At 37.4% G+C, this 20,846-nt stretch overlaps 2 protein-coding genes across 3 annotated transcripts in view; one reads left to right on the top strand and one right to left on the bottom strand.

Moving 5' to 3' along the window:
- Window positions 1–5,733, bottom strand: part of ACTR6 (actin related protein 6) — a 7,443-nt gene extending 1,710 nt beyond the window's left edge. Inside the window, exons 1-9 of the mRNA XM_072401093.1 lie at window positions 5,516–5,733; window positions 2,946–3,063; window positions 2,498–2,566; window positions 2,162–2,285; window positions 1,946–2,081; window positions 1,751–1,807; window positions 1,129–1,227; window positions 952–1,030; window positions 240–411 (exon numbers count right to left, since the gene is read on the bottom strand). Of these exons, the coding sequence (XP_072257194.1) occupies window positions 240–411; window positions 952–1,030; window positions 1,129–1,227; window positions 1,751–1,807; window positions 1,946–2,081; window positions 2,162–2,285; window positions 2,498–2,566; window positions 2,946–3,063; window positions 5,516–5,676 (1,015 nt within the window). The 5' untranslated portion in view covers window positions 5,677–5,733. The remainder of the gene's footprint in view (window positions 1–239; window positions 412–951; window positions 1,031–1,128; window positions 1,228–1,750; window positions 1,808–1,945; window positions 2,082–2,161; window positions 2,286–2,497; window positions 2,567–2,945; window positions 3,064–5,515) is intronic.
- A 3,215-nt stretch (window positions 5,734–8,948) lies between these two features.
- On the top strand, window positions 8,949–20,629 carry TCP11L2 (t-complex 11 like 2). 2 transcript variants are annotated; one of them, XM_072401091.1, is made up of 10 exons: window positions 8,949–9,238; window positions 12,058–12,225; window positions 12,618–12,750; window positions 14,677–14,797; window positions 15,020–15,240; window positions 16,239–16,375; window positions 17,011–17,186; window positions 17,266–17,441; window positions 18,063–18,235; window positions 18,722–20,629. In XM_072401091.1, exons 2-10 carry the CDS (start codon window positions 12,066–12,068, stop codon window positions 18,955–18,957), a joined length of 1,533 nt encoding a protein of 510 aa, XP_072257192.1. In that variant the 5' UTR covers window positions 8,949–9,238; window positions 12,058–12,065; the 3' UTR covers window positions 18,958–20,629. The 2 variants fall into 2 exon arrangements, with proteins under 2 accessions (XP_072257192.1, XP_072257193.1); XM_072401092.1 differs by lacking the exon at window positions 12,058–12,225 and having other exon boundaries at window positions 8,950–9,238.
- The last annotated feature ends 217 nt before the right edge of the window (window positions 20,630–20,846 follow it).

Below are 20,846 nucleotides of genomic sequence, written 5' to 3'. Positions count from 1 at the left end.
AGGAGATGAACAACAACCACATTCATAGACAAGTCACTGTGCATGCTTCCAAGCTGGAAAAAGTAGTCCACAGTGTTCTGAAATATATCCAAGAACTAGTATTCAGTTGTAATATACTGGTACTTATCAGTCCTCAGCAGCAAGGAAACAATTCAGGTACTCAACCACTTTTAATGGATCTGTCTTAGGATAACTATGCTTTAATTTAACAGGTTCATAATAAAAAAATGCACACCAACCTTCCGGAAGATTGTTAATGGAATGCACAATGGCTTCTGGAATACCCATTTCTTGAATTCCTATATCAGATGGATGGAAAAGTATCTCTGGTACTGCAAACCGTTCATTGGTTAGACGAAGTATCTGCTCCCCAGCTGTTGGCTTTCCACTAAACACCATCTCTTCCCTTGGCTGTTGAAAGACCACAACATAACTTAGGAAAGCTGACACTTTTTTCCTCTTTTTAGTTCTTAAGATGTTTTATTCCAATAAAAATAGTAAATAGCTCTCCATTGTAATTAAAGCATTCTAAAGGAAAGGCAGACTTTTAACCCATGGCTAAGAAGCATTATAAGAAGTTTATACAGCTATAAACTGTACACAGGCATCAGAAAGTCAATTAGCTGAACAAGCTTCCTGGATTTTTTTAAAAGGGACTGACAATCATCTAGGTAATCTTTAAAGAAACAAGACTAATGTATTACGAATTATATTTACACAATAACTATGAGTCTCATAATTGGCTGAGAATATAAATATACATGATCCTGTTGACCAAAAGCCTCAAAGTTCTTTTATATTTCTTATACTGTACTAGAACCATGAAATCAAGATTCTGAAAATGCCACGCTTGGCCAAAACATAGAAGTGTGGCTCACACCTCAGGTTCTTCACATATATTTTACGTAATTTAAGGGCTCTACATTTAGGAGTGATATAAGAGCAACATACCTTAATATACCCTTTCTTGATTGTGCTGAAATCTGGCAGTACATAATCCACCATCACAGAGTTATCCTCCCCTTTCAATCTGTAAAAAAAAAAAAAAAAAAAAAAAAAAAAAAAAACAGATGTCAGTTCTGTCATTCCCAGTAGACACAATGCAAAATTTTTTCTCAGGATACATACTTTGCAGTCTCCATGTCTTTATAGAAATCAGCAGCCACATAGCAGACATCCTCTTTCACTTGATTGATTACATGTGTCTCATCCATAACATGTAACTGTCTGCAGAAATACACAATTATGACAAGTAAGCAGAACAATAGTGTTGTACCACCAAGGCTTACAGGCAAACCTTGGAACATGCAAGCCATGCTTAGCTTTAGTTAGTTCTGGTTTACAAGGACAATTATTTGCCTATCAAAAAACGTATAAAGTGCTTGTATGTCCTTATAAAGGCATTTATAAATCAAGCAATTTTGTTTTGTTCCTGGGGGAAAAAAACCTCAAAATGTCCTCAAACACTCATAAAAACTTTCATATGTGAGAAAGGTATGTTTAGACTTTAATACACATTTTAAAGTAAACAGTGTATCCTTCATTCTTGTTGAAGCCCAAGAATGCAATTCCAAAAAACATACTGATCAGTACAGGCAGAATGGAATGAACAGACATTTTCAAAATTTAAACCATGGGCTTTTGCTTGGGAGACACTATGTGTAAACTATGTGTTCCACTTCATCCATATGTGATTTGAGCAGCTGCTAAACAAATGTATAAAATAAACTTTTAACTTCAATGTATTTACCGGTATGAGATGATCTCCTTCAGATGGTTTGTTAACAGCTTACCACCAACATTGATTCTAGAAAATAAAACCGAGTAAATAAAACTGTTTAAGCATCATTGAACTACTGCTGGCAATCTGTGATATAAATGTACGTGCCATGCCAGGACACTTACAGCCACCAATAGATTGTGCTTAGACACCGCAGAAACCCACCTTATGATTCCTTCTTGCTTTTTCTTGCTACGGCAGTAGGGTACAATGTGTGTGAATGAATAGCCAGTGTCCACAATGATACAGCATAATTCAGATGGGTTGTCATGGAAGTATCTGTGTGCGCTCAGAGCCCCCGCTTCAAAACAAGCCAAAGACACCATTAACATACTGTATCCATCACATAGCTATGTACAAGAAATATGACCAAATACTTACGGTTTACTCTTAGAGCTGCCTGGAACTGATATTCCTCAAATAAAATCTCATTCATTGACTCCTGAATTGAACTGAAGTTGAAATATGGCTCTGTGATTATAACACTTGTTTCTCCAAAGTCCACCTATATGGAGCAACATATTAGGGGCCAATCACTACTAAATAAATAAGAACACTTAGACATCCAGACAGACAATCAGCATACCTTGTAGAAAACCCAACAGAAGAAAATACTTGATCACAGCTACAATAGCATATAAACCATAAAACATGTATGGGGTCTATAGATCGAATTCCACAGATAAAACAATACACCAAAGGATTTTTATAACTTACCTGGAACATTTCCTTTCCGAAAAGATAATCCCATACTTGTCTTTGGACATCCCAATTCACTAAGTAACCCTGTTACCACAAATAACAATTTTGTTTAATAAACAGTGGTATTACTAGCAAAACTGTACATAGTAAATGAACCAAAATACACTGATCTTGTAATCTCAGAAAATCTCCTTGTGGAACTTAAGATCACAAAGATCAAGATTTAAATAGAAAATCATTTAGAATTATATTCAATTAGAAAATGGCAAGCAGTTATGTAACTTTAAATCAATGTACTCATAAAATGTGGGTTATTTTTTCACGTTTTACTTAATATTAACATCTAGAGCAGCCTTTCTTAACCTTTTTACCTCTAAAGGGACACCTAAAAAAGTTATGAGGGGCTTCTGGCAAGCTCTGGAGTAATCCTGGTAAGGATTGAGTGATCAAGAAGAACAATTACCTTTTGAAACGGAAGTATATAAAAGAGGCCAGATGGGTCCTTAACTTCATCAATCTGATTAGCTGTAAACGTTTTTAAACGTGCCGTCTTCGATCTAAATTGGCAGTTGGGAATGACACTAAAACAGAAAGAAATATTACAGTACAGAGGTATGGATGCTTTCCTGTAACAACACAAATCAAATATTACTGCTGATTTTACAGGGCTATTCGAGGAGATAACACAATCAGAGGAAGCTTTGTTAAAAAAGTGCAATTATACAAAGATCTTTTTCTCCTCACTAAAGACACACAAATCTTCTAAGACAGTAAAATAGGGGACAATTCTGGGAAGTGTGTTAACTTAGAACAAGGACATAAAGTGAGATCACCCTAGCAGGGTGCAGATAGAAAAAAATAGAAAATACAATAGTGTTTTTGTAAGGCGGGAAGGCTTTACCTAAATAATGTATTCATTTTACTAGTCTGGTCTCAAAAAGTATCTGCTGCTGGAAAGGAGATACTATCGTGTAGTAGTCTTACCGTATTACAGAACAATGACCTGACAGTGGATAAGTATGTTGGGCACAATGAGAATTTTTGTCATATAAATAGCTTATTAATTCAGAAATCTGTATATATCATACCAAGACACATACAAACAAAAACACTTAGACTGCATGTCATTATTAATTCTAAAGATGCAATGTGCAGGTAACACATAAAGCCCATTGTGTTTGGGGGGGGGGGGGGGGGGAAAAAAATCCCACTTCATCAAGGCTTTAGAGAACAAAAAACATTGGAAAGTTTCTCTTTTTTGGTGCATTGCCTAAACAGCTCAATATTCATAAACGTTTCACTTACATTTATCCCTAATATCACTTGCTGCTCTTCACACTGCCAGTACTGTGATCAGGTAAACAGAATGGTTATTTTCACTATGATCACACAATCTTTGTTGTCAGTTTAGTGCAGCATCTATCGACCTTTTTACCATGGGGGAACCCTTGAAATAACTTTAAGGTCTTCATGGAACCCCTACTATAATTTCTATATCCACATCATTAGTACATTAGCACGGTGATCAGTGGGAAGAATGCCTCCTACATTGCTGGTCAATGGGAAGAATGTCACCCTCACAGATAGCCAAAATAATATTAGGGTTTATTGACCAGACCTGGGCCACACAAAAAATTAATAATTAATAAATTAATAAATAATTAATAAATACATAATTATTAAATAAATAACAAGGTCCCTTGTAACCTCTGAAGGGACCATAAGGCTTCATGAAACCCCAGTTGAGAAAAATTGGTTTATTGTGAAAAAATTTGTGTATTGTACACCCCTTTCTTTGTTTGATTTATTATAGATCAGTTACCTTATACAAGTCCACCATTTGGATTCTTTTAAACAGTTACAAGGCAAGGTTTTCTGATAATGTTTATACTTTAGTTTTCTTAGATAACCTGTAGAAAACTTATATAAACATAGGAGATATAATTGTTTGTCAGTGTTATTCCCCCGTGTGAACTTCTAAATGAATGTTTGTTATGCAGTCTATGGTAAATATTCATGCTAAAGATACAGTGTTACAATGTTACATTCACTAATCAGTCTTTTATTCATGCCCTTATGGTGGTTTATATTTTTCTGTAAATGTGTTTTTTTCCCAGGTTTATATCATAAAAAGTAGAGGGTATATCAGAAGATAAGATTGTCTTTAGGTTTTATTCATTTTATTTATTAAGTTTTCCCTAATGAACAGTCATCCATGTCTTCATACATTATGATGGTTGTAGATCGGCCGAAAATCATTCACAAAAAACATGACCAACGACGCCAATGAACGAGGATTGTCGTTGGAAATGAACAACCGTCACGGCGTATCTGATTGGGCGACGATCGTTCGCTATCTATTGTGTGTACCGTCGTTCAGTGATCGTGGATGTTTATGCAATACACTTTCTCCTTTACATGTCCCTCCCTGCATCGTTCAAACGATTGTATCTAGTGTGTGTACATTATTGGTGGATTATATTTGAACGATCATATCGTTACAGCATGTACAGAATCGTGCACAATACGATTTTTCAAATATAATGGTGCATATTCGTTAATTGGTCGTAATTGTTAGTTTTCTAAGGATAAATATTAGAAGTGTGTACGTAGCTTTAAAAACTGACCTTAGACTGTAATATTGACTATGGAGGGGACATTATAATGTGAGCCCCTTTGGGGGTCGGTTAGTGATATGACTATGGACTTTATACAGCGCTATGTAATATGTTGGTGCTATATAAATACTGTGTAATAATAATATGTGTGTGAGGTGTGTGTTGGGTTATTCCTGCCAGGGTAGTGTTGTTGTCACTCATTATTTATAGTACAGCCGTGCAGACACATAACATAACACACAGTACATGTGCTCAGTGTTTACACATTATTCCCTCACATCTCTACACAGCTGGGATTTCAGCTGTCAGCGAGAGAGCGCAGCAGCAGGATAGACAGTACTCCGCCCAGCCAGCCGCTCTAGAAGAACTCTATGGTAATTCGCCTGTCAGCGCTCTTTGCCCCGTGCTCTCTCACCTGACCTCTCCGTGACTGTAGCCGATCTTTGCGGTGTAGGCCCCATTATCTAACACCAAGGTGGCCATCCCGGGCCTGGGAACCCCGCATACAGTGTACGGATCATCCGGGAATTGTGTGACGTGAGCCGTACGAGCCCTGCGCCGCTCTCCCCGCTGCATTGTGGGAAATGGGAGGACTGCGGTCACCTCCCCGGGTATAGATAGTCTGAGCGCTGCTGGTTGTTCCTTTGGCTGTACGGCCGTAAAGCGTCGCGCGGTAAACACAGGATAGGAGGGCCGATCACATTACAGCACAGCGGATTCACACAGTGTGAATGTACATGGCGGATGGAGGAGACAGATCTTTAATCTAGTGTGACAATTGATCGTATGAAAGGCAATAACCACTACAGATCTGCATCATCCGTCTATCAAGATTTCATGTACAGCGCTGCGTAATATGTTGGCGCTATGTAAATCCTGTTTAATAATATTTGTGTTTATTATTATATTTGGATTCATCTGCCACATAAATCAACATTTTTTAACTCCAAGTTATAAATATTATGTATAATAAAGAGACCTAAAATATAAAAAAGACAAAAAATAGAAATATTCTTCCCCTCCCTGACTTACCCCGTCACCCGGTGTTTTGTCAGCGCTCTTACAGGAAGATTCACATGGAACGTCTTCCATTATTTTATACCGATTCTATAAAATCATTTATCATCTGTCTATGTAACATAAATTATAAAAATGTGAATATAACACCATTCTAGCCGAATTCTACCTGTAGGTGAACAGAAATATTACATCTATTCTCTATTTATAAAACAGGGAATCTGACATTCACTCAAATATTTATTACTGCCATTGAAACACATGGACCTGGAAGATTCTCACGAGGGAAGGTATGATTCCCTGTTTTATAAATAGAGCCCTTATAAATAAGTTATTATTTTAGTTAACCGGTCACAGTTCTGTTATCTCCTCCATTCTGGGCTGCAGGGGCAGCTTGTGTGAGTCCTGTTCCTGGCAATGCCTGGAAGGGGGTGTCAGGGATGGCAATAATAATACCAGTCTGGTGACTACAACCTGCAGCATTTTCTACACACGTCAGATGATTGCAGCCCCAGATGAATGATCATGCTTGTCTGACAGATGTACAAAGTTCCCTCTATGTCATCCACCAATCAGGAATGCGCACTGCGCATTCTTCCCTGCAGGGGGCACCACTCATTAGCCCCCTTTCCATATAACAGAGAGGGGACATTGTGTACAGCGCTGATTTGTTCATCTGTCACTGGAAACAATCACAAATGATCATTTCCATTGGACATCTGTACTGGGTTTGGCCGTAGATGATAACAATATGTGTGAGCATAGGCCTAGGTTTCTGATTAAGGCTGAATCTACACCTGACGCTTTAAAAGCCAATGTTTGAAATTCCTATGCATTCCAATAGGCTAATCTACACCAGGACGTTTACTTGAGGCACGTTTTTGAGCGTTATAGATAACGCTCTTTGCAACGTTTTAAAAATTCAAACGCAGGGTGAGGACAAGTCTCCCCATTCACCTCTAGTGGAGGAAAGGGAAAACCTGATGAAGCTTGAGCCATCATCAAGGTTTCCTTTTTCTCAGCCAAGTCTCCCCATTCAGCGTCAATGACTCAAGCCTCATCAGGGTTTCCCTTTCCTCAGCCAATCACAGAGCACTAGAGGTGAATGGGGAGACTTGTCCTCGTTTGCCCTTTTGTGCCCGGGGATCCCACGCTGTCAGGAGTGCTACAGCTGTGCTCATATCATTAATGCAGCCATGGGAATCATGTTTTTATTGTGGGAAAACCTGTAAAAAAAAAAAAAAAAAAAGTGCTCATATCATTAATGCAGCCATGGGAATCATGTTTTTATTGTGGGAAAACCTGTAAAAAAAAAAAAAAAAAAGATTACACAAAACACACACAATTAACCTCCTGGGCAGTTCATTTCTGTCCAGATTTATATATATAAAAGTGGTACATTGTAAGGCCTGTAATTTTTAGGCATATTTCACCGAAATATGTCCAATATTTAATACATTTATTAATAAACACAAAAATCTATTAAAACAAGCGTGCATAAATAAATTAAAAATTATGAAACCTGTAATATAACTGTTTAGTAGCACATATATTTATATATATATATATATATATTTTATGGTTACTTTGTATTGAATCCAATACAGAATAATTTGAATTTCCCGCCACCCACCGGCGTCACCCAGGAACGTCAGCGCACTCGCCGGGGGACAGATCGGAGGTTAATAAATGACTTTAAGATTAAAGTCTGGTCTTAATTTTTACACGTATTTTTTAAACCTTTCAGGGAATGAGTAAAGGGTTGTATTTACCCCTGTAAATAAAACTCTTATAAATGCTTATGTAAAATCAGAAAATTGTGTAATAGGCGATTGTATTAGTCTTTTAGCGATTTAAAGGCAAGCTTTAAAACATTTGTAAAAGTGCATATAGACATGGTAAGAGTGTTTACATGAGCCTTTAAAACCGTCCGTATAGACCCAGCCTAAGGGAAGAATAAAGTATAATTCCAGCCTTGGTACAGGGTGACAACACCGTGACACAATTAGGAAAAGGACAGAGTGTTGTCACCCTAGAACAAGTATTGTTCTGCTAATATTTATGGCAAATTCATAAAGATAGAAAATGATTTTCTGAACTACAATAATGCTATAAAGTATATGGCAGTTTAGTGATTGTGTTCAGGGAATGCTGACCCCTGTGTGTTATTACAGATATACAGAGGAAAAGTAAATGCATTCATGATAATATTGAGGTATGGCCATGTTGTATGATATTAGGGGCACATGGGGGCAGTACCAGGTGTACAGAGGGCGGTTTGGTGGCGCCACACAGCCGCATTTGGCGCTATAGCCCGCTCTCCCCATAGCACTGCCCGCGGCTATGACCTTTCTCTTCTCTGCCCTGCTATTGTCACTATATAACGGCTGGGATCTATGCCCCGCCCCTCGCACATTTAACCCTCTCCGAGTCACAGCTCACGCGTGCTATCATTAAGAACCCACTAATGCTAGGCCCTACAGGGTTAATGCTCGGGAAGGGGCGTGTCTATGTTCAATAATATAGAACTTTTCTCCCAGCAACGGACTTTAAAGAGGGAGGGGCTTATCCTCAATAGAATATTACTTCCGTAAATAAGTGACGTTCTATTCGGGCTGTACCATTATCTGTTTTCTTTGTTATTTTAATATGAGCTGAACATTTACACTTTTGTGTGAAAAATAAAATCATCATTTGTGTGTAATGGTAACAATTACATGTTGTATGGTCGCTGTGGGTGTCAGGGAGAGTTTTATCTTTTTTTTGGCCATTTGCCTCCCCTTGTAACAGCCCAGCCCCTTCCCCCCCCAGAGATCAGCTGTAGCTGAACAAAAACATTAGAGAAAGGCTGAGAGCCAAGCTGGAGTGATTGCTGTGTACATCGAGTGTGTGAAGCCAGAACAGAAAGATAGAACATATTACAAGCTGGGAGACTGACATCACAACAACTACAGCCTGCTTTCCTGGTGAGGACATATTCCATAGGAAACATCAAGCTGCTGCATGTCTGACCCCTCAGTGTCCTGGGAGACCATCCGATCACACTGACATCAAGCTCCTGAATTCCTCTGCAGAGCCTGCCTGACACCAACTTCTTCTTGTTAGACATCACTACAACAAGGTAACTCACAGATCTCACCCATGTTATGGGATTCTCCCAGCTGTCACAGGTTATGTCTTTGTTATACATAGAATATTACTAAAGCAATATACATTGTATACTGTGCATCCCTTCTAATATATAAGATCTTAGCTCCTCTGTAAGAGAGATTTCCCATTGCTGGTGCATGTGGAACTACAAAGCCCAGCAATCCCAGAGTCTGTTTACAGGAGTTCATCAGAGGAAGCTCCCTTCTGTACAGTCCTGTCCCAGCTGATGTATATGGTTGCTGCATGCTTCTATGTTCACTGATCTATGCAGATGTCAGATCCTGATATCCTGGCAAGCTTTGCCTTGTAAGGTCCTAATGAGGTGCAGATGATCTGCTATGGGGCAGCGCTCCTGTTTACCAGCTGGTGTGTGGGCACCTTACAGAACAGAGCCTGGAGGAGGTGTACCATGAGTCTTGTGGCTTGTTTACAAGGACTACATACACATAAATAACCTATGAATGAAGATTACAGGTATATGGAATCACACTTATGTAACAGACAGCTGTAAGAAATCCATCACATTACAATAATGAATATTTACATTTCTGGTGACTAGAGAAACAAAAGGCAATCATAAATCAAAACGATAATAATATAAAATATTGCAGTAGTTCAGAGAAACATTCCTGCAGAGCTTGTGGCAATGCTCACAACATTTGCAGACCCTCCAGTTCCTTCTCCATAGTGATTATTGTTATTATAAAATATTTATATAGTGCTGACGTATTACACAGCGCATTACAAAGTCTGTAGTCATGACACTAGCTGTCCCTCAAAGGGGCTCACAATCCTATGTCATTACCACAGTCTATGGACAATTTGTTTTAGGGAAGTCAATTAAATGTAAGGGAAACCCATGCAAACTCCATGCAGATAATGCCCTGGTTGAGATTCCAACCTGGGACCTAGAGCTGCAAATGACAGAGTGCTAACCTCTGGGCCACCTTATAAATGATTGGAAATTGTCATCCTGATATCTTATGGTACAAGTGTTGGAATTTGCCATGGTTGCTTTAGTTTATTAAACAAAACAAGGGGTAACTGTTGGGGTTAAATTGCAGCCCATGCAGATGCTAGATAAATGTAATTCCATAATAAAAGATTCCCAACCCATCATCACATATCCATTTGGGCATATTTTGACCATCGGCTTAAAAAGATGATGATCAGTGATGACTGTTGGGTGCCAGGAGCTACCCAGCCTGGCGGAATATTTTGGGTGATTATCATTAATCTTCACACGAGTGCACAGATGTCTCTTGGAAAGGGCCTCATGTACAGAATCATGCATGGGGGGCCAGTAGTTTATAAGAATTAGATGTGTGCACAAGGACACTACTACTTCACCCTACCTCTCTTTGCTTGGATAGACTCATGTAAATAAAAAGGAGCATTCCCTAACAAACAGCAATAAATGGGGGACCGCCCCAGCTCTGTTGTTATGGTGCAACTGTAAATGCTCCCAATGGTTGTTAGGACCCCCCCCCCCCCCCGTTTACATTGACCTGTAAAAACAGATGAGTGCAGAGTGGATTGGTTGAATTGGGCTAGTCAATGTGCATGGCCATATCTCCCAAATGGGGACACAGCAATACAGACAGACAGCAATAAAAACCCAACTGTAGTTCTCTAACCACTCTATCCAAATCTAAAAAAAGAAACTTTTGCCTGTGGATAAACTTTAAGAATAATAGATATTAGATGTATGAGGCTGTAAGTGGTTTAAATTCGACCATCTACTAAAAAAAAGTGTTCTGTTAGGGTTCAGTGTGATGTGTTTGCTATTTTAAGTTCTTGCACTGCAACATTATGTAAATGTACCTGTACACTTTATATCAAACTGTCTCAAGATGCTGATGTTCTGGCATCCTAAAAATGGACCCTCATAATCCTAATCTTATAGCCCAGGTTGAGTCTTCCTGATTTCTGAGCTGTGATAAATGTTCTGCATCAAAAACCTATTGAATGTGGTATTGTTGTGCTGCTTTGTTCTTCTTCCTCTCTAAGGGTTCCCACCCATAGACAAAACATGATAGTTGTCAGGAAGTGGTCATGTAGTGGAAACGTCTTTAAAGAGTCTGAGATATGTGTACACTTGAGAATTACCATTGTACAGTTTAGGCATAGACTAAGTGTATTACCAGCTATTGTCATAACCAGGAGGTATATTGATGTATAGAAATGTATTCATAATATCTAATATATTGAATATTGATTTAATTTATTGATTTGGCTGAAAAAGCATGCTAACCTTTATACCTTCTACCTAGTATGCTGTATCTATATGACCTATGTACTTCCAGGGAACCTGTAAACTTTGTCAAGGTTCCCTTCATATATTAAAGAAGCACCTTTGGACAGATTACTTGCACATCCAATAAACCCACATCAGCCATTCACAACCACCCCCCACCTTTATCCTAACATATTAACCTGAAACATATATTTTATGGTCACTTTTTTACAACAGGCAGAGAAAGCTTTGTTGGATAAAACAAATAATACTGAATTTGGTTTCTACAGTGCAGACTCATACACATGCAAACTTTTTGTGTTTCATCTGGCTTTGGTTTACTTAATTTTATTCTGCTATCTGTATGCCATCTTGTGCCCTGGTTTAGAATAAAGGAATGATCAAACACTTTGTGGTTTATTGGCTTTACCTCATTACTCATCTAAAAGTTACAGGATACCTTCGGATATTTGTGTCGCCATTATCTATTTTCAATGGTTTTAGAATAGTGTCTTAATTGTGGCCATTCATATGCTGGACTTCTTTGTTTACAGCAACTAAAATGCCATTCAGTGATGAAAAGCCCTTTGGAAATGAAGACCACCTAAGTGATTCGGACACATCTCGCCTGTCTGAGAGCATGGCCTGTTCATCTAGTGAGTGTGAATCTCCGCGGGATAGTTTTACCAGTGACTCTTCAAGCAAGCATACTTCCCCTGTGTGTAAGTGTTTGTTGGGTTGTAGTTTAATGTCACTAGCCAATCATAACCTTGGTATGACAACCTGATATTCATCGGTATTTAAGCTTCCTGTGTATCCATCTCAGGGGAATGTTTGTGCTCCTAATATACATTTTGAATAATTTACTGTACTCACAGCAACTGATTCATACGATGTGCGACATGCCCAGGCAGCCTCCTTGTTGCTGTAATATTTTGGCACTGGCATTTAAAGTGGAACTATTATTTCTTATGAATGGACAGAGCACATGTCAACGCTCACAAAACACATCATTATTCTGAATAATAAAAAAAAAAGTGTCAAGGAACTTTAATTGCTAATTTGACATTGTAAACCAATTGTTGTTAACTTGTTTGCAAATGTTTGTTTATAGCAAGTCCACCAAAGACAGCAACGCTTGATGAAATTATGTCAACCACAAGAAATCTGTCAAACTTATTACTGGCCCATGAAATTGTTGCAAATGAAAAATTTCACATGGAGAGCATTGATCCACCTAAAAACAGGTATGAAGGAAACTAAAATCTTTTCAAATCTTCCTTCCTAGGGCTTTTCATTGGTTATAGCAGTAATCCATCACACAAGACGTATCAGTGCAGCAGGCTAAAGCTGGGTACACACGTCCAATGGTTCTCGCCTCGTGCTGTATGTACAGCACTCATTCATGCATCGTGTAGTCGTTAGAAAGGATCTTTCACAAAAATTGCACTTGTGTATGTGGCTTTAGTCTGCTTATGTAACATAGAGAGATATGTTTTAGTAGATATGTTTTATAATTGCAAACTATACAATGAAACCGTTTCTTAAATAATGAACACATTTTGATAAGATAATAGGCATTTACCTTAACAATGGGCTTTAGTAGCATGAGATAACCATACAATAAATAACTATCAGTGATAAAGGTCTCTAAGAACACGGTGAAATCTGTCTATACTTGTTAAGCATTCCTTTGCAGAATCTTTCAATGTACAATCCTAGGGTCTCATGTTCAATATCCATTTATAATGAAGAGCTCACTAAGGCCTAGGGCACTTAGGCCTATGTTCTTCTTTCTTCTGATCCTTGGGTCTCCTGGCAGCTATGACAGCTCTGATCAGGTTTGCAGGTGTCTCCTTTCCTTACAGTTTTAGTCTTTTGAGAGCACTTATGGCGGTTCAGCCTACTTCCAAAGACTTGAAGGAGGACATGAGTGCCTGCCAATCTGTTTTTTCAGGCAGTTATAAAGCATGTATGAGGGCAAAGTGTTTTCCACTTTTATATCCCATGCAAAACAAACACAGTGATCAACAACAAGTCCTATAGTGGTTTTTCAAGGATTTCATACAATCAGTAACATGGGTGCCTAGCAGTTGAAATTGGGTGCCCAGTTGTGGTAACCTCCTGGCAAATTGACTGTCTGTGTGAACCTAGCCTTGCTCTTCACAGTCCTGTATCTTGCTTAGCTTGTATGCCATCCTGTAGGTCATTTACGATGTACACTGTGCAGCACATCATTTACTCTGCACATCAGCTATATGTTACATACTCTGTTCATAACTCTGTAGGTCACTTTCCCTGTAAGCAGTGATTTATGTGGTTTTGTATGCGGTCTGTGACTTAAACGGCTGCTATCCTGTAAGTCACATTGCATGCCCTATTGAATGTCACTTACTCTGTAGGCCTTCCTGTACATCACTTACCATATCACTAGTTGACTTCCTTATATAGTAGTAGTTATAGTAGTAGTTATCAACAACATACTCCTTGTTTCTTTATTAGAGAACCACAAAACTGCAATCCTACCTGAGGCACTGTGTGTTTCTAATGCAGCTCTGCATATTGTACATTCTCTCTACTGTCAAAAAATCATTCCAGTTTAATACATACTAATGACAGGTCCCTGCAAAAAAAAATAAAAATAAAATAAAAGGTAGTAAAACTACCTCCTTGGTATGCTCATGTCTCCTGTGGGTTCGTCCTTCTCCCTGGGTGCCCTCGACACACTCTGGCCCAATCATCTAACCCTTCTTGTGTGCTGAGTAGTAGTTACATAAATATCAGAGAAGGAAACCACATGTAGGAGACCCATGCATCCAACACCCCAAAAGTCTCAGATTGTAAGGGTTTGGTGGAGGCTGCAGCACAGGAACAGAACAGACCAGAACAGATATACCTCTTCTATTGCAGGGATTTTCAGTTTGCAGAGAACAGAGTCACTTTAGTGTTGCCCTTAGGTTAATACTGCCTGCAGGTTAAAGGAGAAGCTTCTATTGTGCTTTACTAGTCCCATGACCAAATTCTGCCCATTTCTCCTTTTTTAGACTTTAAAGATGTTTGAACAGGTCTGACAAGTACAACCTGAATTTCTGAGAGGCACAACACTTTCTTGATCCTTCTGGAAAATTTTAAACCTATATAAGTTATCATTGTGTTATTAATTTATTCAACAGTTTAGAAGAAAAGGTAAAGGAGATTGTTCACAAAGCTTTCTGGGATTGTTTGGAGTCAGAACTTAAAGAAGATCCTCCCCAGTATGAACATGCAATCAAGCTATTTGGTGAGATAAAAGAGGTAAGCCTAATGTTTTTCAAAGTAGTGAAAACAAAAATTTGGTTCAGTCTATATATATATATAATATGCCCAATTACCTGCCTCCTCCAAGCGTCACATCCATCTTTCTTCACTGTGAATTTGTCACAGTGAAAATGTCTTTTTTTTTTTTTTTGCACAACAGTGGGACCTTTTTACTTTGTTCATTCAGCATTTTGTTTTTCTCTCATTTCTGTGTTGTAGATCTTGCTTTCCTTTCTATCCCCGGGTACAAACAGACTGCGGACCCAGATTTGTGAAGTTTTAGACGTGGACCTAATAAAGCAGCAAGCGGAACATAATGCTGTTGATATCCCCAAACTTGGAAGTTATATCATTAACATCATGGGAAAATTATGTGCTCCAGTCAGAGATGAAGATGTGAAAAAGTTGAAACCCTCTGGTGACATTGTACAGATGTTAAAGTTAGTTCACTGTTCATTAATATTACATTTGATGTGTTATATGTGTAATATATTTATAATGCTTTCAGTCATCATCCTCGCAGTTTTTTTTCCATAATTTAAGATGACCAAATATAAGACTAGCAACTAGTATATACAGGCAAGTTGACTTTTGGATCTAGATCTGTGAAGTTTTAGATGTGGGCGAGTATCTGCACAAGGGAGGCCTATAAAGAAAAATGCATGTATAAAATAATTTAAATGCACAAATGAATGGTATTGAAAGATTGCTGCTAAAATAAATGGCCTGGTGTTATTAAAGTTTTCCAGTCATGCAAGAGTTATGGAAGTTGAAATGGGTAAAAGGATGTTAATTTTCTTGCTGTTATGGTTATTCATTAATGCTAAATTTCTAAATAACTGGAACAGGTATAGAAATAAGGAATGCTGTCACTCATTTAAAGGGCTGTAATGTCAAAGTATTGGTCAGACAAGTAGCATTTGTTCTTTAATGCCACTTTAAAAAGGACTGACCTTCAGTTAAAATGTAGATTTTTTTTTGTAAGTTCTGAATAAATAAAATGAAAGGGCAGAGATTGTAGACATCGTATATACCACTTGTGATGCAAAGTTGTCCATCTCTGCAGTTACTAACTGACAAAATCAGTGGAAAGGTAATTTGAGCTAGCTAGTTTCCATCTGCCCCAAAGGTCAGTCCCTGAATTCAGAAAGCCCAAGTGCTCATCTATTTATAGTGTCTGGCTTGTCCGAATATAAAAGATGTGTTAAGAGAGCTGCAGGTTTATTTTTGTCTTATATTAATTAGGCTACAAGATGCTTTCCAGTGGTAGGTTTAACGATGTTGTTATTTTGGGTGGGCCAGAAATAAACAAAAAGCTATCCACTAAAATTCTGTGACACACAGCACTGCTTTATAGAGGAAAATTTCACATTCTGTCTTGCCCCTTTCCCTTATTAGTAAAATGAACTTTAACCTAATGTTTTTTACTATTTTATAGGGATGTCTTCCATGTTCTGGACCTCATGAAAATGGATATGGTCAATTACACTATCCAGAATGTTAGACCACAACTTCAGCGACAGATAGCTGATTATGAAAGAGTAAAATTCCAAGACATCCTTGAGAAATCTCCTGGTATGTATCGCCCTGCTTGTGTCATTTATGACAATAAATTGTCTCTGATGTCTGTACAGGGCTTTGGTTTGCTGCCCATCTGGAGTTCACTCGACTATACAAACCCTATGCAGCATGTGCATGCCAATGTGGGAAGTGTAGCCAGCCTAGATTATTACTATGGTGTACATAAAATAAATCCAATGTTCAAGTTTTCTACGCTGTGTATAAACTATGCATACTTACCAAGTACAAGTGTGCAAGTTTATGCAATGACTATTCCATTTTTTGTGTCTGTAGGGACCTTTAGGCAGCTCCCAGAGTACCTGCAGTATGTAGCATATTGCTTGTGGTATGTTGTGTCTGAGAAAACATGGGGGGCTGCATGGGGGGAAAACATTTTTTTTTTAAAAGTAAAAACCCCCCTTTATATTCGTGAATATGCAAAAAGATAGCGTGCAAGTTCATGTTTTAGCAAAATTTGTAGGTTAATTAGTCACAAACTTCTAAAAGCGCAACTATAAAACTGATGTAAATGTATAGAAAGATAGCATTCTTAGTAAAAGTTCATATTTTAGAATGTTTTGTAGGTGAATTATTTCTGAACATCTAGAAATGTTACTTAAACAATCTGATGTAAATATATCTTCCTTCAGATGCACTCAATCAGACCACCAAATGGATTCAGCAATCTCTTAAATTAGCAAAAGAAGCAAAGTCCCAAGAAAATGCAACCAATGGAGTATCTGTGGACAACCTGAGTCCAACCCTGGTGCTTAATAGTGGTTTTACTAAACTTCTGGATTTGGACTATGACAGTGCTGTACCAGAAGTGAGTTACAAATCAGTTTGTGTTTTGTTTTGTTTTTTTGTGTCCTTTTTGTGTTGTAACACTTTTTTTTTCTACTTAGACACTGATTACCGATGACTTGCGCATTCTTGATTTAAAGTACAAGCTGCATCAAGTTAAACTTGTAGCTTGCGTTTGTCTCATTACTCAGAATGTCATGGGTTCTTCTACCACTACTGCATTCACAGCACATGTCAAGGATATTTCAGCTGTTTTGCTCCAAGGCGTTGGAAGTAGGTAAGCAACAATAGTACTAAGTGTACCTGCAAAGTCTTGATTTTAAAATGGGTAAAAAAAACGTGGCAAATTTTCCAGCTCATAGGCATATTCAATTAGCAATTTCCGCCGTGGCAATAATACTAAACAATGTAGCATTTGAGGCACACAGATAACTTTTATCCCAGTCTGTAATGTTTTTTTTCTTGTGCAAAAACAAAGAAAAAGGGGGGTGGAGGAGACAACTAAGTAGCAGAGGTCATTATGCATTAAACGTGTGCTGAATGAAAGCCAGGGAGCCATCTCTGCAGTGGTATAGAGATCTTTACATTGCGATCTTCTGTTCTCTGCATAGTTCTAATGCACATTTTATGTACTAAACATGACAATGAAGAACCGGTAAATAGATTTTGGTGTTTCTAAGTCTTTAATAGGCATTCTAAAGTGTAAGAGGATACTTGTTAACTGATATTCAGTATATATAAATTTAGTGTTGAAATACCATATATGAAAACATTCGGAAACCAAATTTTTTAATTATTTGGTGCTTATCCAGAAGCCTTAAATAATTATCAAAAGTTAAAGGCAATGATCTAAATTGCAAGTACATTTCTCTTTATTTATTTCCCTTTAACATTACAGAAATTTTAACTTGAAAGAGGCTCTCCATGCATTGAGTACTAAAATATGCTTCGAGATGAACAAATCACTGACAGAGAGAGATCTACCTTCATTAAGCAATGAGGCTCAGTCTGTCCTAATGGGGCAGATTTGTAGCCTTACTGAGAAAGATCATACCATTTACAACTTGATCGGTAAGTTTTCCAATGTTAAAATACAGTTCATTTTATACTTCGGACATTATTCTGGTTCTACTTTATGGTACTATACAGATGTCCTGGTTCATGGGCATCTTCTAGAAACCATACCTGCCTAAAAAGCTGTGCATAGTTTTTTTAATTGCTATAGTAGCAGTGCTCTGTTAATGATGACATTATGTGGGCTGACTTTTAAACCAGGAAAAATTCCCACAGATTTTCATATATTTTGGGTAACATAGGGACAGACAGCAATCAGTCAGGCTAACATCTTGGGAGAACAGGTATGAAGTTTTAATGAAAACACATTATTACTATAGGCACAACAGGCACGCGTGTCAGAAATAGTCTCTTCCTGGATGATATTCATTGCTTCTTGTATTTATCCATTTCTATGATAATTTATTAAACCCTGGAAATATAGCCCACAGGTTCTACCTTGATCCAGTCAAAATTAATATGATTTTGTTTTCTATTTTTTAGATAAAAGAAGCAAGGAGTATGTGACAGAATTCCTCTGTCTTCCCTATCCATACAAGCTTGTTCCCATAATACCAGGGGGACTTTCCATAGTTCGCAGCGAAATGGAGTTTATTGCATTTCACTATGCCAACATTGTGAATTTTAACAAACAAGTGTATGGACCATTCTATGCCGGAATCTTCCGCAAGCTGCTCTTCAATGAAGTGGAAGGTGGAAAGGCAGAGGCTCAGGCATAGACACTTAAAGAACAGTTGAACATCTTAATGTAAATACTAATTTCTCAAGAGTACTTAATCTGAGGAGAGAAATATATTTTAAAAATGATTTTAACTTGAACTCTGTTCAGAGCAAATGTACTGTAAGGAAAAGCGTATTGTTTCTTATGAAGAAGCCAGTATTTTTATAAACAGGTTAAAGTGTTAATGAGTGGAGTCTACATTTTGTGATGGATGTTGTGGAATATATCGAAGACCACTTTTTAATTGCACATTGGTTATTGATCATGTGGGAGGATATTTTTGTATGTTCCTGATATGACCTTTGCAATTCAGAACCATCTCCTGCAATGACCACCAATCATGTCATAGACATAGATGCAGAACAGACATTTTTAGGTTAAATAACATTTATCTGGATATTTTTTGACTGTGTAAAGGCAAAACAAATATTTTACATAATGCAAAAATGCCTTTGAATTGCTATGTCAAGATTAACCCCCCTAGCGGTAATCGCCAGTGGATTTTACTTGGAAAAAGCGGTAATCCCGAGTCACACTCAGGTCGCTTTTAACTAAAAAAAAAACCCACTTGCCTTTCACAAAAACTGAAATAATAGTTTTGTCTAGGATTTTGAATTAGGATTATTGGTGCTACCTAAAAATATGGGCATGATCCACTTAGGTTTTATCAGCCATGATCTCTCAATAGAAGAGTACATTTTTCCTATTTCATAAAGAAAAAAAAATTGCTGTATTAAGCAACCAGTCTGATTGTAACGATTATTAACTGTTCATACCACCAATTGGTAATTGTAGAAGACATTGCCATTCTTTTTTACTTCATACCATTTAAGGTGTAGTACTCCTTTATTTTAAAGCTTCAGATGCAAACTTATAACTGCACAAGGTATAATACAAGTTCAACGTCTTTCTTTAAAAATGAAAACCACATTGCCTTCTCTGTTTTCTATGATAGTTAGTGAATGGTTAAATGGTATTGCTAGGTTGCTAAATGATCATAAGCACAACAATACTGTCGTTATACTTTCTTCAGACAAAATCAATTATATACTTATTTGAGTAATTAAACATATTGGGTCACTACTGCCTCAATTAACCTGTGTTTATTAAAAAAATGAAAAAAGAATTGCAGTTTGTAGAATACAGATCTATCAAATAGAAATTTCTGCTATTGTATATTGCTTTCAACCGTTGTTATAAGAATGTGTCCAGTATTGTTTCATGCAGTCACCTTTTATTTACAATTTTTACTTTCTGTTACTTTAATGTGCAAACAGTATATGGGATTTTCAACAAGCATTAAGCATAGGTCTATGATTTTTTTTTTTTTTTTTTTCACTAGTAAGGCTTCAGCATTTTAAAGTATAATAGTTTGCTATGTAATAGTGCACTGTGCTGCATAATATGTTTGCATTACTTTGTGGATTATGTCCATTAAAATTATTGTACAGTTATGGTCATTCAATGCTCTCTGGGTGCTGCATAAACTGAATTATTTTCTGCAGGACAGTGTGGCATTAATTGATGTAATCCTGATGCTATGGCTGTCTAAATCATCTTTGGTCAATGTCTACGTTAATGCAGTTTCTGGATATATTTGTTAGATGCATGCACAATTTATCTGTTTAACAATTATTGTTATTTTTAATTAAATTACCATTTATATATTGCATGTTATGTTGGCCCATCTCTTGAGCTTGTACATTCTTTGATATTGGGCTGTGCTTATAGACAAGTTTATTCAACAATGGATATACTACACATAACCTGTATCTTGAATTTTTCTTTTGCTGATGAGGATAGCAGGCTTTAGACAAATTATATTATCACTAATTGCAGTCTTCTGATCTGTTATTGGACCAAACAAAAGTCCAACAGACCCCAAAG

This window comes from Pyxicephalus adspersus, chromosome 2 (assembly GCF_032062135.1).
Source record: "Pyxicephalus adspersus chromosome 2, UCB_Pads_2.0, whole genome shotgun sequence".
In the NCBI taxonomy this organism is placed as follows: domain Eukaryota; kingdom Metazoa; phylum Chordata; class Amphibia; order Anura; family Pyxicephalidae; genus Pyxicephalus; species Pyxicephalus adspersus.
The sequence above is the reverse complement of the archived record's forward strand: the minus strand, read 5'-3'. Positions and strand labels throughout refer to the sequence as shown.

Excerpts from the sequence above, each read along its gene's own strand:
- TCP11L2 (XM_072401091.1), top strand. The coding sequence starts at position 12,066 with ATGCCATTCAGTGATGAAAAGCCCTTTGGAAATGAAGACCACCTAAGT. Across the intron at positions 16,376-17,010 it reads CATCCTTGAGAAATCTCCTG|ATGCACTCAATCAGACCACC; the intron begins GTATGTATCGCC and ends ATCTTCCTTCAG. Across the intron at positions 17,442-18,062 it reads CTCCAAGGCGTTGGAAGTAG|AAATTTTAACTTGAAAGAGG; the intron begins GTAAGCAACAAT and ends TTAACATTACAG.